A 16,286-nucleotide genomic window follows, 5' to 3' on the forward strand; every position below is an offset into this window, starting at 1 on the left:
AGGTGGAAGTCCCAGCTGTGTGGTATTGTCATGTAGTGTTTGGTGAGTGTGTGGTGTTACTGTGTGCAGGTGGAAGCCCCAGCTGTGTGGTATTGTCATGTAGTGTTTGGTGAGTGTATGGTGTTACTGTGTGCAGGTGGAAGCCCCAGCTGTGTGGTATTGTCATGTAGTGTTTGGTGAGTGTGTGGTGTTACTGTGTGCAGGTGGAAGTCCCAGCTGTGTGGTATTGTCATGTAGTGTTTGGTGAGTGTGTGGTATTACTGTGTGCAGGTGGAAGTCCCAGCTGTGTGGTATTGTCATGTAGTGTTTGGTGAATGTGTGGTGTTACTGTGTGCAGGTGGAAGTCCCAGCTGTGTGGTATTGTCATGTAGTGTTTGGTGAGTGTGTGGTATTACTGTGTGCAGGTGGAAGTCCCAGCTACAGGAGCTGTTGAAGTTGCCTGCGTTCATGCGCGTGTCCTCCAGTGACAACATGCTTAGCCATGTGGGTCACACCATACTGGGCATGAACACCGTCCAGCTGTACATGAAAGTACCAGGCAGCCGCACACCAGGTCTACAGACACACACACTCTCTCTCTCTCTCTCTCTCTCTCACACACACACAGACACATGCACACTTACATATGTACACTTCTTTTACACATTTAACTTGACATGGTGTTTCTCTCTTTAGGCCATCAAGAGAACAATAACTTCTGCTCTGTGAACATCAACATTGGCCCAGGAGACTGTGAGTGGTTTGCTGTTCACGAGCACTACTGGGAAACCATTAGTGATTTCTGTGAAAAGTGAGTAATTCTATCTAGATCCCTGTTTATTTAACCAGGTCATTTAACCAGATCCATGTTTATTTAACCAGGTCATTTAACTAGATCTGTATAATTAATCCAGTTATTACAATTAGATTAATTTTATTAACCCAGTCATTTTAACTAAATTAATTTCCGATATTAATCCAGTCATTTCAGCTTGTATTTTATTTAATCCGCACATTCATTTCAACTATAAACCCAGTTATTTCACATAGATCTCTGTTTAACTGGTTCATTTAAGCTAGATCCCTGTTTAATTTATCCAGTCTGTCTTGTGTCTTTTCTGGATATGTATGAGGGTATTTTTGATGGTGACTACAAAACAGTAGTAGTAGAGACTACAGCAGAGACTGGACCAGAGACTAGACCAGTGACTGCAGCAGAGACTACAGCAGCAGAGACTGAACCAGAGACTACAGCAGCAGAGACTACAGCAGCAGAGACTACAGCAGAGACTGGACCAGAGACTAGACCAGTGACTGCAGCAGAGACTACAGCAGCAGAGACTACAGCAGAGACTGGACCAGAGACTAGACCAGTGACTGCAGCAAAGACTACAGCAGCAGAGACTGAACCAGAGACTACAGCAGAGACTGGACCAGAGACTAGACCAGTGACTGCAGCAGAGACTACAGCAGCAGAGACTACAGCAGCAGACACTACAGCAGAGACTGGACCAGAGACTAGACCAGTGACTGCAGCAGAGACTACAGCAGAGACTGGACCAGAGACTAGACCAGTGACTGCAGCAGAGACTACAGCAGAGACTACAGCAGAGACTGGACCAGAGACTACAGCAGCAGAGACTGGACTAGAGACTGCAGCAGAGACTACAGCAGAGACTGTAGTAGCAGAAACTACAGTAGCAGAGACTACATTAGAGACTACAGTAGAGACTGCAGACTACAAAGACTCCTGTCTCTTTGGACCAAGGCATCTGCCAAATACTGTAAAAATAAAGGCAAACCTTTCTCACACCCAGCAGACATGGAGTAGACTATCTGACGGGCTCATGGTGGCCAGTTCTGGAAGATCTGTACCAGGCCAACATTCCTGTGTACCGGTTCATCCAGCGGCCCGGAGACCTGGTGTGGATCAACGCTGGCACTGTCCACTGGGTGCAGGCTGTGGGCTGGTGCAACAATATCGCCTGGAACGTAGGGCCGCTCAACTGTGAGTACTGGTGCTGAACACCAGAGGTCAGAGGACATGCAGAGACACTAGAGGTCAGAGGTCATGCAGAGCGCATATTTGTTGCTTGTTGGATTTCCACTTTGTTTCAGTTCAAAATCTAGCATGCAGATGAGAGAGGTCTAACTGTTTGGACTGATGTGTGTTCTGTCCTGACACACTGATGTGTGTCAGCCTACCAGTACCAGTTGGCGCTGGAGCGTTTTGAGTGGAACGAAGTCAAAAAGGTGAAGTCCATTGTTCCCATGATACATGTGTCCTGGAACGTTGCCCGCACAGTCAAGATAACGGACCCAAACACGTATAAAATGATTAGGTGAGCTCAGCTTTTCAAAAAATGTCCTCATGTAAGTATGTGTGTGTGTGTGTGTGTGTGTGTGTGTGTGTGTGTGTGTGTGTGTGTGTGTGTGTGTGTGTGTGTGGGTGTGTGTGTGTGTGTGTGTGTGTGTGTGTGTGTGTGTGGGGGTAATTGTTTCAATTCAATTTCAAATTCAATTTCAGTTCAAATCCAGGCTGTTTGCTGTGGATGAGAAGCAGTTACGTGAAGCTTCAGTTGCTGTGTGGTTGGCAAGCTTCAGTTTCAGGATTATACAGACGTGCTAATGCTAAAAAAAAAAAAAAAAAAAACAAGTTTAACTCTGAAGTTGAGCTCAGTATTGAGTAGTGTGTGTCCTTCAGGCACTGTCTCCTGCAGTCCATGAAACACATCCAGATTCTGAGGGACCAGCTTGTAGCTACGGGGAAGAAGATCTCCTACCAAGCCCGAGTGAAGGAGGAACCCGCCTACTATTGTAACGAGTGTGACGTGAGTCAGACCGTCTGTCACACACTGACCCCTAGTGGTGTAAAAGCTTGTCACACCTCTTATCTTCAAGGAGGCACTCAACCAATGTAGATAGGTTTATTTTTTTGTCATTTGTTTTATTTGAAATAATAATAACTTACAAAATATGGCTCTTTATTATTTATTAATATGTTCAATGAAAAAAGCAAACGGTTGTCCATTTTCTCTTGGTTGTCCATTTTCACTGATCACAAAACTGAGATTAATTCTTGCGTGGCCACTGAAACGATGAGTTGTGCTCAGGAAACCTGAGATCTCTGTCATCATGAGCATCCAGCCTGTTTCACACATGTGAATGAACCCTGAGTCTCAAAACCACTTGCATGAGAATTCACTGCTGCTCCTGTTTCATATAAAACGATACTTGATATGTGTGTTTGAAACTGGCCCTATATGCTTTAGGATTGATAAACTGGTTTATGTTTTTAAAAGGGCAAAAACCTCCACCTACATTAAATATTCATGCATATTTGTGAATGCGTTGTTTTACACACGCGCACACAAAAACACACACCCTATTTTCCTCTGGGATTAACAAAGTATATTCTATTCTATTGTACATACCACAGATGCACACTCACACACGACACAAACATACACACACCACCAAAATAATACAAAATAATATAAAATGCTGTGTAGTATGCTTTGTATATTTGACATGTGCGTGGTGTGGTGTGGTGTGTGTGTATGTATGTGTGTGTGTGTGTGTGTGTGTGTGTGTGTGTGTGTGTGTGTGTGTGACTGTGTGTGCGTGTGTGTGTCTGTGTGTGTTTTGTGTGTGCGTGTGTGTATGTGGTTTGTTTGTCTGTGTGTGTGTGAGAGGGTGTGTGGTATATGTATGTGGTGTGTGTATGTGGTGGGGGGTGTGTGAGCGGGTGTGTGGTATATGTATGTGTGTGTGTGAGTTCGTGTGGTGTGTGGGTGTGTGTGGGGGGTGTGTGAGCGGGTATGTGGTATATGTATGTGTGTGGGTGTGTGTATGTGCGTGCGTGTGTGCGTGCGTGCGTGTGTGTGAGTTCGTGTGGTGTGTGTGTGTGTGTGTGTGTGTGTGTGTGTGTGTGCGTGCGTGCGTGTGTGTGTGCGTGTGTCTGTGTGTGAGTTCGTGTGGTGGGTGTGTGTGTGTGCATGCGTGCGTGTGTGTGTGTGTGTGAGTTCGTGTGGTGGGTGTGTGTGTGTGTGTGTGTTTGTGTGGTGGGTGTGCGTGCGTGTGTGTGTGTGTGCGTGTGTGTGTGTGTGTGTGTGTGAGTTCGTGTGGTGGGTGTGTGTGTGTGTGCGTGCGTGTGTGTGTGTGCGCGTGTGTGTGTGTGTGTGTGTGTGTGTTTGTGTGTGTGAGTTCGTGTGGTGGGTGTGTGTGTGTGTGTGCGTGCGTGCGTGCGTGTGTGTGTGCGTGCGTGTGTGTGCGTGTGTGTGTAGGTGGAGGTCTTTAACCTCCTCTTCGTGACCAGTGAGAACAGCAGCAGGAAGGTGTATGTGGTGCACTGTGAGGACTGTGCGCGGAGAAGGAGCCCCAGCCTGGCAGGAGTGGTGGTGTTGGAGCAGTACCGCATAGACGAGCTCATGAGCGCTTATGATAGCTTCAGTCTGGTGAGATAGCCCCGCCCCTGCCACACACAACACTCACGCGCGCACACACACTCGCACACAAACGTACACACATACACCCATACACACACACACTCGCACACAAACGTACACACATACACCCATACATACACACACACACACTCGCACACACACACCCACACACATACACTTACACACACACACACACTCACGGGCACACACACACTTGCACACAAACCTACACACATACACTCGCACAAACACACACACTCACGCGCACACACACGCACACAAACGTACACCCACACACATACACACACACACTCACACACACATACAACCACACACACACACACACTCACACACAAACGTACACACATGCACACACACACAAACACTCACACACAAACGCACACATACACCCACACACACACACACACTCGCACACAAATGTACACACATACACACACACTGGGACACAAACGTACATATATACACGCACACACAAACATACACACATACACCCACACACACACACTCACGCGCACACACACACTCGCACACAAACGTACACACATACACCCACACACACACACACTCGCACACACACACTCACGCGCACACACACACACTCACACACATACACCCACACACACACTCACACAAACGTACACACACACAAACGCACACATACACCCACACACTCGCACACAAACGTACACACATCCACACACACATACACTCACACACACACACACTCGCACACGTACACCCACTAGAGTCCTGCACCGGGTCGGGGCAAATAGATGCTGAAACGGATGGGTTTTACACATACCGAAATTTTACGGGTGGGTATACGGGCGGGTAAGTTAAAATACGGGTGGGTATGCGGGCGGGTAAGTTAAATAAGTGGTCATTTTTAGTAGGCTTTTATTTGCTACGTAATGAACATAGTGTTACATTTTGCCTGATTAGTGCATCCCGATGGTGGTGGCGAAGCTCAGGGGAGCTTACTTATACCGTAGCTCCGTTGGCCAGAGCGGGCTGAACTTTACTCTTCACCTGTTCTGAGGTAATACCCAAACTTCGGTTCTTTTCCAGCGGAAACATGAGCAGAGACTGGTTATAACACAGTACCGGGCATTTATTGTAGCTCGCTAGGTGGTTACAAAGCAAATGGGTGGTCGTGCTAGAACAAGGAAAAATGACGAGAGAGAACTTGGCGTTTAGGATTTGTGATCCAAGAGCGCAGAACGCAGCTCAAACCTGGGACTGTGGACGATATACTGTTCCTGCACAGTAACCTAGGATAGATTTGTGAACCTATGCGATTTTATTTAGTTGTTATACTGGCATTTGTTCCCTCTCGTTTTGCAGTTGCTAATTTTAGATAGGAATAGCCATACTGTTCCTGCACAGCAACCTTATATTTTATTTTGTGTTGTACTGACGTTTTTTCAGAGGCGCATTGAAAAATAAAGTGCTCTATAGGAATACTTTCGATTTGTGTGATTTTTCACGGGCACGGGTGGGTAACGGGTAGAATATTAACGGGTCCGGGCGGGTACGGATTTAACTTTGAAATAGCCACGGGTTCGCGGGCGGGTGGGTGCTGTACTCTGCGGATATGGGTGGGTACGGGCCCGTGCAGGACTCTAACACCCACACACACACACACTCGCACACAAACGCACATATATACACACATACACACGCACACAAATGCACACACATACACCCACACAAAAACACATACACACACACAAACACTCATTATGTGAGATTCTTTACATGTTTCTTCTCTTCCCTCTAGGCTCCGGTGCCATGTTCTAAATGACCCTGGGGTGAGATGTTCTAAATGACCCTGGGGTGAGATGTTCTAAATGGCCCTGGGGTGAGATGTTCTAAATGGCCCTGGGGTGAGATGTTCTAAATGACCCTGGGGTGAGATGTTCTAAATGACCCTGGGTTGAGATGTTCTAAATGACCCTGGGGTGAGATGTTCTAAATGGCCCTGGGGTGAGATGTTCTAAATGACCCTCGGGTGAGATGTTCTAAGTGACCCTGGGGTGTTATGTCACACAGCCATAACCAAATCTCCTGCACAGTCAGCAGCTGCAGCCGTGCCAACCTTCATTTATTTCATGTTTTTACTTCATTTTTAATTTTCTTTGTTTGTTTTTTTTTTTTTACTAAAACCACTACTGCAAACTCTCTGCGTTCCTAATCAACAAGCTGTTTACTCAATACTGTTTACAAAACAACATCGTCAGATGCTTCTCCACCTCAGTCGTCTTCCCCTCCAGCTTCTGATGGGACATGATGTTATAACACTGTTATTAGGCATGATGATTAGACAGACTGGACTCAAACTGCATAATGTGAACTAAAAACTCACAATCAACTCAGCTGTGCACAGAGGAAACTGTTGTGGTTCTTCAAAAAAGAAAACCACACATGCTTGCAGAACATGTGGATTAATTCAGGTACTATTGTGGTTTACAGTTATGCAAATCAGAGGATATTTTCAACCATCTAGTTGTTCTCAGACTTTGAGGAGCAAATGGTGCTTGTTGGACTCAGCAGGAGAATGAGTTCAGTAAAGAAGCTAATTATGACAGTGGCATTATGTGGCATTTCTGTTATTGCTATGGTTATGTTTTCTCAGATTTAATACAACTCTAATCTTTGTAAATGCTGTTTGCATATTTATCTGGGTGCTATATTTTGTTTTGTTTCTTGTTTTTTTTACATTTTCAGAGGTTTTCAAAAAACAATTTTTAAACAGCCTAGAATGACACCATTTTGGCCTTGTGACTTGTATTTAGACAAAAGGCAATTCCTGATGATTTCCACTTGTCTTGCAGCATTAAAAATGTCCTCGGAATATTAATAGACATCACAAATCTATCAAAAAAATACGGGTTAATTATACAACTTCTTTGATTGGTTGCATTTGTCCAGAAAACCTTGTGAGTGTTTATTGAATCTTTCCATATTATTCGGGAAGAAAACATACCTGTCAGTTATCCTCCGTCTTTCAGTAAAACTCTCTTTTAGTCAGCGACTCTTGTTTTGTTTAGTTCTCAGACCTAAATTCCTGAATCTGTGTTCTTTTTTTTATTTGTTTTATTTATTCGACTGCTTCTCGCGTATTTATTGAACACACATGGTGCTCCTCCTGAAGGAGGAAAAGTCCAGACGTTTTCTTCTCTCTTTCTCTCTGAATCGTGAGTTTGTTTGGGCAGTGCAGCAGTTTGGATGGGGGACCTCTGATTTTCACCGGTGCTGTAGCCCCCTCCTCTCTCCTGTCTCTCCGTGTATATGATCTAGAGAGTTACGTACATGAATATAATATTAATCTCAGAGCTTGGTGCTTAGAACAGACTCTGTACACCTTTATGACATGAATGTCTTTGTACTGTATCCAACAGATTAAAGAGTTTGTTTTACTTTACATTACATGAAATACCAGATATTGTGATACGTGTGGATGACGACTGTCATATAGTGCTGTCCTGATCTCTATGATCTTTTTATGATTATTACCTGCAGATTTCATTGAGCTGTGGTTGATTTTTGTCCACTTCTCTCCGAGTTTGTTTTGTCAGGTTTATTCAACTCTTGATTTATGATTTTACTGTAAATGAAAAGAAAGAAGAGCAGAAGAAAGCCCACCTGAGCCAGACCTGTCTTAAACACTTGTGATTTTGTGTGTTATAATTGATATAATAACTATGAAAAAAAAAAATAAATAAAAAAAAACATTTGATAACATTTCATAGCATTTCCTCGTTTTTTTTTGCCCATGAGATTCGGGCCAGCTATTTGGAGATGGCTGGTCGTGTGTATCGCAGGAACAGAGATGTCCGGTGCCTGTTCCTGGCGGGTCAGGCCAGGGGTCGTGACCTGAGAGACATGACTTTTGTGTGACTCCTTGGCGCCCTTTGCAGACGGATATCCTGGTTCCAAGGACAGGAAGGCACTCTTCCTCCATGGTGTCTCTCAGGATATCCCCCGTTAATATGTCATTCCCAACTCACCTCCAGGTCAACCCCCGTGTGCTTCTCTTATATCGGTTAATTCAAGCTTACTTATTGCTGTCATTCTTTACTATTAATAACACTGCAAAGGATCTTGGTAGCAAAAGTGTTTATCAGCTCATTAACTTTCCTTCAGACTCTGGAAGTGAGGAGTCATTTGTGGCATGTCTGTCTTCTTAAACCAGGTGCTCTGGATTCATTTATACCTTGCCAAAAACCTTGTTTTCTCCCAGTTTGTGTCTTTTCTTCTTCCATGTGTCCAGTCCTGTGCCGCTGCTTTGGGGAAGGCTGAGTTAACACTGTCTTCATGTGAGAGGACACACCACTGTACACCGCTGCTGTATCTATTCGAGCAGCAGGTCATATTTCTGCTGAACAAACGTGGAATAGAGGTCTACCTCCCTGTTCACGACTCACAGCCAGTTAGGACAGCTTTCTGGCATGAAGTATTCACAGAATTTGTTAGTAGAAGCTACTTCAGATCAGTGTCCATGGTCATTTCATCAAGGGCTATTGAAATACTCCTTTCTTCAGATTTGGTCTGAAGAATATTATGTTCAAAATCTGTTCCAATGGAAGCATTTTGGTTTGTTTTATCTTGTGTTGTTTTTTGTTTTTTGACTCTGTGTAAATTTCAGGTGGAAAAGGCCCCTATGATGTAGGAAGCTGTCTTATTTAATGGTTGCCGAGTCTTTGATGAGGCACAGAGCACGACTGAATGCAGGTTTATCGTTTGATTTCTTTCTGCTATGACCTGTTGGGTGTCCAGTCTGCCCAGTTAGTCCAGTAAAGAGTTGTCCTGCACCCAGCAGCAGGAGCAGCTGCAGCACCTTGTGTGGGACAACATCCACCTCTCCTCTCCACCTCCATCATCGCACCGCCCATACCCAAATGCCCTACCTACCCCAACCAGGAGCCAGACTCCAGAGAGTGGGAGGGGGAGGGGGAGGCAGGAAAGATCTGACTTGCCCAAATCCAGCTTTGTAAAAGGAAGGAAAGAGCGGGCAGGAAAGGAGAGAGAGAGAGAGAGAGAGAGAGAGAGAGAGAGAGAGAGAGAGAGAGAGAGAGAGAGAGAGAGAGAGAGAGAGAGAGAGGGGCAGAGTTTTCCATCAGAAAGAGACCAGTTTGGGTTTCATCCAGCAGTAGCACAACTCAAGCACCAGAAGCTGTTGACATATGAACAGTGCCTGAGAATATCACGAAATTAGGGTGCAGGACCACAAGCTACCACTGAAGGACAGCCGGAAAACAAAACGACAGAAGGACTTTCTTTTAAACCCACTTGAGCAATTCGAATTTTTTGACACGAGAAGAGACGTGGACACCAACCAAAGGAGTAAAATCAGGCACCCAAGGACATATTGACTCTTCAGAGACGTGAACCTGAAGAGGACACGGAGATCCACAGCTCTGGAACATCATACTGAAGTAAGTAGAGAGAGAGGTGTGAATAGCCAGCAGCACATTGGTCCACACTGGAATCCCACTGCATAACCACATGACAACACTGAGAATGATCAATTATTTATAGCACAAAGGTGCTTCAGAAAGATATTTGGTAAACTATTGGTTAAACTGTTTGAGCTATGAAAAACAGACATCCATATTACTTCAGTTTTGAACAGCAGTGATGTGCTTAAGACACGTAATTGGCTGGATTGTTCCATACATGTTCGCCATGGACAGTCAATTTCACCAAAGATGGGTGAAAGTCTTCTTCTAGCAGGCTGGAAAATAGCTGCTTAGCTTCTAAAATCAGGTGATTTTAGCTGCTTCAGTGATCCTGATTACAAGTGTTCACAAGATCTCTGTTTTTTCTGAGTAAAGTTGGGCTAAGACTTTCCCAAAAGCCTAAATATGATTATTACTTAGAATTAAAGTGAATTACCCGGAGGTGCATTCAGTGTGGGAAACATCATATCAGCACTGTAATCGGTAAGCTGATGTCATCTGCCCAATAACCTCACATAAATAATACAATGGGCCCAGAGCCAAACTGATACAGTTTAAAATGGGGGGCTGTTCTTAGAAAGGAGGATATTTTTTAAAGGCCTTCACTGGGGTGACACAACGGAGAAGTCAGCAGGGTTTGTTTGCGCTGGAGTCTGCAGGAAGTTGGGCTGGAGGAGATGTCCTGCTCGGAGAGATATACGCGGTCCGCTAAGCACACTCACCTTCCTGTTCGGACCGGTTCCTGCCTCATTGTTATGTGTTTTTAGTCATCCTGGAGTTTTGTGGCACGGAGGGAGTCGGTTTCCTCCTGTTCACAGCTGTTCCGTTATCTCTGTTTACCTTCTAGATCTCGTGCCACGGGCTTCTGAGCAAAATACATTTTACATGTGTGAGAGGTTTGTGTGTGTGTGTGTGTGTGTGTGTGTGTGTACAAACTGGTCCTTAATTGTGCGCTGAGTATATTGTATGTATGGTGGTTCAGGTCAGTGTGTCCCATCCTCACTGGGTCTCTGTTTTGCCTCCATACTTACTGGTTTCTTACTCCTGAAAGGTGGAGTGGTGACAGAATGAGCCTGTCTCGCAATGGGACGCTGGAGAAGACCATAACCCAGCAGTACTCCGCCGACGTGGCCGACCTGGAGTCACCGCAGCCCCGCCTCCATCACACCGCCTCCAGCTCTTCAGCAGGGCCGGGGGCGGGGCCAGGGGCGGGGCCTGGGGTGGTTGTGCCGCCGCCCTACTCTGTGGCAGGCAGCACAGTGGCCGAGACTCCGCTGGAACTGCGGGGTTCCCTGGACTGCTGGGCCTGCTCTGTGCTCGTGACGGCCCAGAACCTGCTCATCGCGGCCATCAATGCGGGCCTGGCCGGCGCTGTCTTCGGCCTCATCCTCACCCCGGCACTCGTCATGGTGGTGTTCGGCTTCCTGTGCCATTCGACGGTAAGATGGGCCATGTGCCTGAATAACAGATGTCTTACAGAACTCCACAAAGCACAAACCACCACTGGTGTCTTACAGAGCAGGTCTCAGTCTTCAGTGTCTTTTGTGATTGTGGTCTTAATCTCCAACCTACTCTACACTTTCACAAATGTCAGATCATATACTCCACACATAGAGATCTCACAGGACAAAATAATCACATTTTGAAAAGCCTTTGTACTTGTCATATATTTAAAGAATAACATTTGAGATTTTATTCATATTCGTGAGGAACACACCTTCAGACATAAATTATATAAGAAATATTATAAGAAAACAAGGACTAAATGACAACAGAGATCTTAACACAGACCACCTGGATGAAAGCAAATGAACCTAAAACTCATTTTGGTCTCCTAAAAAACTCAATCTAAACAAATCTCTTCAACTCTGCTGAAAAATCGCACAGGTACCAAAGTTATCAATTTCAGTAAGCAAACATCTGCAGTCTGAGTCTATATTCATGAGTCCAGTGCAACGTTTGCTAGGACTTGAACGCAAACAATGTGTCCTGATAAAATAAGCATAAAACCAAAGTTTTTCCTCCTTTTATACCAGTGAGTGATATTTTACACCACATGCATGATATCACATGTTCTGTTCTATTACGCTACTCCCAAATATATTTTCTTTACAATCTCAATTGAGCTAAATTAGGCTCTACCTATAATGCTTTCAGTATGCCCTGCCCTCTTCTTTTTAAACCCCACCCATAAAGCCTTCAGTATTCTACACCATCTTTTTTTCTTTAAACTCCACACACTTTATGCACCACCCACTTTTATAACATAGAGGGTCACCAAATTCCAGATGTGTGCTGATAAAAGCCCCACTATCCCTCCTCTCTCCTCCCCTCCTCCAGGTGCAGCCCCATGGTACCTCTATATACTGCTCTGACCTGCTGAATGACAGCGCCTGCGTGGCTCTGCTGGTGGTGGGCTTCCTGCTGCTGGTTCCTCTGCTGGTGCTGGCTCTGGCGGCCTACTGCAGACTGGCCCGCCACCTGCAGCTGGGCCTGTGCTTCATCCCCTACAGCCGTGCCGTCTACAAGAACCTGCCCGCCTCCCATCACGGCGGGCTGGGGGGTTGCTGCAGCCAGCAGGGGGCGACGGAGAAGGAGGGGAAGGGCAGTGTGTGGGTGTGAAGAAGACAGGAGATTAGGCTGGAAGAACTGAATCTCAAGAGGCTACTCCACGTAAATGCATTTTAAGGCGAAAATATGCTAATCAAATGCCCTCGTGTGTGTGTGTGTGTGTGTGTGTGTGTGTGTGTGTGTGTGTGTGTGTGTGTGTGTGTGTGTGTGTGTGTGTGTGTGTTTTTTCTTTACCATGTGTTTATGTGATGAGGACATGGCTGACACATCATGACAGATGTATTTTCAATTCACAAATTTGTGCATTTTTAATCTCAGTATATTATGCAGTATGTATGTTGTACTTTTTTAGATTTAATGTTCAATAAACCTGAAGTTTTAAAGTATTTATTATTTTAAAGCTTTACTACTGCGCAGTGTGACAGTAATATGTGAAAGGCCCCACCTGCTGGTGAATATAAAAACCGTCTCCAGAGCGGCGCTCCTCTGCAACGCCGCACGTACCTGTCTGCCGTTTGTCCTGATGAACAAAAATAAAACTGGCCTTGGAAGTTAGATTAAAATGTTTGAGGTGCAAAACAACAATTTTGACAACATTTCAGTATGGTTTTTTTAAATATGGGATCTTTCAATTTGTGTTTTATTGACACGTGGGCCAAATGTTAACAACGCATATAGCGTAGATTTCTGTTTAGAGTAATTTTGTTGGGTTTCTGTTAATATAGGCGATCGGTCATTTAGATCCGCCATTGCCTTTAAGATCAGTCTGTGGAAATTTCCCCTGCCGTTGGACGCACGCTCGAGCCAAGCCGACCCACGCACGCGTGATCAGACGGACACGCGCGTAACAGCGTCACTCTCCCAGCAGGAACGCGTCGCGCGCCACACCGACACCATAAACACGTCCCTGAACGCGAAAACAATCTCGTGGAGCCACGAACCGAAACATAACATTGTAACAAAACTTGCATAAAACAAAAACACCGCTTTTGCTCACAGGTATGTTAATTTTGTGTTGTTTCTGTTAACTATAGGGATAACTGTTGTTTTGTTAAAGAGTCTTTTTAAAATGTATTTCCTAGAAACGGTTATCAGAATGAAAATATTCATTATTACGTTACACGTCATCTTAGATTAACACCATGCAGGGTGGACATGTGCACTTTGCATAATTAAATTATGAGCTGTTCCTCATAATAAGTAATTAGTTATCATGCAATGTTTTGTTTAATATTAACACGTAACTTAGCAGCGACACAGGTATGAAGACCATTGTTCACTCGTGATAGGTGGCGTTAAGTAGGATGGCGAATTGTCTTCATGTTTATCCATTTGCACTCTAAGTACTAAACCTTGGCAGAAACCCCAGGCGAGGCGATCAAGTCGCCCTAGTTTCTGTGGTTCCAGTCAGGGATTATCTCTGTCCAGCGCTGCTTTATGTAACGTACTTTTCAAACAAGAGCATTCTTAAAGAAACACCTGCAGTTGGTTTAGATTAGTGAATGAGGCGCAGTAGTGCGTTGTATTTTCAAGACAAGGTGTTTTTCTTAGCAAGAATGATAGCCATGCGTAAAAATAGCCACTAGATGTTTCATAAATATTTCTTCTGGTTTTATATGGTTTGTTATTAATACGGTAGATTATTTTAAATATTTCCGAGATATGACTACATGCATGGTCTGCTTGTTTATTTTAATTTAAATAGACCTAACGTTGCTATTCAGAGATCTAGATTCACGTACCTCGGTGTAAAACTCCTTATGGGACCATAAGAACAAACGCCTGAAATGTGTCAGGACTCTAAGAGGACACGCCACCCACCGGATGGTAGCAGAATTACAATCACTCACAAATTGCGCCGACACAAGATTCAAACATACAGACGCAGAGATGACGCAAAGACTGTCTGTGCAACTCATTCATGTAAAAGCCAGTTGAAGTAACGAAGGCCAACAGAAGACCTTCGGTCAAATCTGAATTACCTCAATCTCCTCCAACGTTTTCCATCTAAAGGTGTTTTTTTTCCTGACAAACATTTCCTTTTAATGTTTGTCAAGATTATGTAACCTGGTAAATGAGCCTAATGCAATTGGCCCAACATTTATTTTTGCTTTTCTTGCAAGTGTTGTGATCCGATGGCCAAGACAACTACCTGTGCGCTTCCGGAACTCAACGACGGGGTAACGCTGTTCTAGAACACACGTCACCCTAGCTGTAGGCCCCGCCCCCTCGCTGCAGGCCCCGCCCCTCCACCTGCACCCATGGGGAGGAAGAGCATTCCGTGTTTCTCTTGGTACAAACGCCATAAAGACTGGCGGAGGATCCCAGCACAACCCACAGGTGAGAAGGACTGTTCCTCCTGCAGATGCAGCATACGCAAAGATGTTTAACTTTAAACAGCTGTTGATTTGTGGGTTTCTGTGTAGCTTGTGGCTATTTTATATATTTTTTAATGCCTCAGGTCCATCTGTGGAGCAGACGCCGTTGCCTCCCCCTCTCTCGTGGGCGGACAGCGGGGAGGTGGGCGGTGCCGGGGAGGTGGGCGGGGCCCGGCAGGTCTACTTCTTCCAGAAGGCCCGAGTCACCTATCGGCATCAGATGGACGGGAACATCATTGACGCCACCTGCTGAGCTCATTTCCCATAAAGCCTTGGTCTGCATGTCAGTACAGTAGGAGACGAGAGAGGTGAATAGAATTGCAGTGTGGGTGAGATTCTTCAGAGCAGTTGTTCCTGCCCCGGGGTATTTCACAGCAGCTCACCTAACTGAGAGGGAATGACCTACTGCCTACATGTGGTGCGGACACGGAGGGAAAATGATTTTATTCAGGAAAAAGCACTGGTGTTTATGTCTGGCCGAAAGTGCATAGCAGTGTGTGTGTTTGACTAGAGTGTGGCATCCCGATACCTCGGAGGTACATGAGTCACTATAGCAACCCATCAGAGACACACAGCTCTCTCTGCCAGCATGTATATGACTGTCAGTCGGACTAAAACGCCCCTTCGTCTACCTTCTCACTGTCTCTTAGGTGATAGAAAGTGCGACTTAGAAAAGCAGTTGAGCACCAGGTCCCAGTTCGTATCTCCAGTTATGAGCAGCGGGTCCCAGTTCGTATCTCCCGTTATGAGCAGCGGGTCCCAGTTCGTGTCTCCAGTTATGAGCAGCAGGTCCCAGTTCATATCTCCAGTTCTCCCACCACTGCTGTTCGTGTTCATAAACATTCATAACTGCATCCAGAGTGTTTAAAGCTGTAGTTGCCAAGGCGACAGTGAGACGGCCAGCCATATGATTAATGATTGATTCAGTAAATAATAGGCTACACAGCATTATCACAGTAGGTAGCCTGTAGTCTATCTAATATTAAAGTGATTTTGTTAAAAGTTTTTTATTTCAGGATTATTTTTGTTGAGGTTCTTCGTTTCTATTTATTTGTTCGAGCTTCTACAGTTTATTTATACAGCTGGTGACCTGACTCAACACGGGACAATTATGCTCTCTATAAACGGGAAATTAATACGCCTAATGTTGCTGTAATGAATTAATGTTGTAATTAAAAATAAATGTCGTTTAACGGCTACGTAGTGACGGCCACTCTGATCATAACTATCTGATCGTCGTATCTACTTAAGAAACGTCCCTACGACTGTTAAATAGTTTAGCTCAGATATGTTCTTGAACTTGTTCTTGAATGACACTTGAACCTGTTCAGAAAGCAGCTCACACTGTGTAATACTGGTAACCAGTACCAGTCTGGTACTGGTGTTCACATCAAATGTGAGTATAAACACATATTTTTAAGTGATGC

At 44.9% G+C, this 16,286-nt stretch overlaps 2 protein-coding genes across 7 annotated transcripts in view; both read left to right on the forward strand.

The window, feature by feature from the left end:
• Positions 1-8,192, forward strand: part of kdm6bb (lysine (K)-specific demethylase 6B, b) — a 28,258-nt gene extending 20,066 nt beyond the window's left edge. For 3 of the 6 annotated variants that reach the window (XM_077019423.1, XM_077019422.1, XM_077019424.1), the window contains exons 15-21: positions 405-553; positions 676-790; positions 1,797-1,987; positions 2,180-2,321; positions 2,684-2,810; positions 4,266-4,436; positions 6,229-8,192. In XM_077019423.1, the coding sequence (XP_076875538.1) occupies positions 405-553; positions 676-790; positions 1,797-1,987; positions 2,180-2,321; positions 2,684-2,810; positions 4,266-4,436; positions 6,229-6,252 (919 nt within the window). In that variant the 3' untranslated portion in view covers positions 6,253-8,192. Of the gene's footprint in view, positions 1-404; positions 554-675; positions 791-1,796; positions 2,322-2,506; positions 2,811-4,265; positions 4,437-6,228 lie in introns of those variants that run through there. The other 3 variants (XM_077019425.1, XR_013133638.1, XM_077019426.1) reach the window with 3 other exon arrangements.
• Positions 8,193-9,535: 1,343 nt separating this feature from the next.
• Positions 9,536-12,867, forward strand: tmem88a (transmembrane protein 88 a). The gene is made up of 3 exons (XM_077019429.1): positions 9,536-9,886; positions 10,962-11,349; positions 12,251-12,867. The coding sequence occupies exons 2-3, from the start codon at positions 10,978-10,980 to the stop codon at positions 12,530-12,532; spliced, it is 654 nt and encodes a 217-aa protein (XP_076875544.1). The 5' UTR covers positions 9,536-9,886; positions 10,962-10,977; the 3' UTR covers positions 12,533-12,867.
• Positions 12,868-16,286: the final 3,419 nt, after the last annotated feature.

This window comes from Brachyhypopomus gauderio, chromosome 10 (assembly GCF_052324685.1).
Source record: "Brachyhypopomus gauderio isolate BG-103 chromosome 10, BGAUD_0.2, whole genome shotgun sequence".
Classification (NCBI taxonomy): domain Eukaryota; kingdom Metazoa; phylum Chordata; class Actinopteri; order Gymnotiformes; family Hypopomidae; genus Brachyhypopomus; species Brachyhypopomus gauderio.

Coding starts and splice junctions, on each gene's coding strand:
- tmem88a (XM_077019429.1), top strand. CDS start 10,978: ATGAGCCTGTCTCGCAATGGGACGCTGGAGAAGACCATAACCCAGCAG. Junction 11,350..12,250: donor GCTTCCTGTGCCATTCGACG/GTAAGATGGGCC, acceptor CCCCTCCTCCAG/GTGCAGCCCCATGGTACCTC.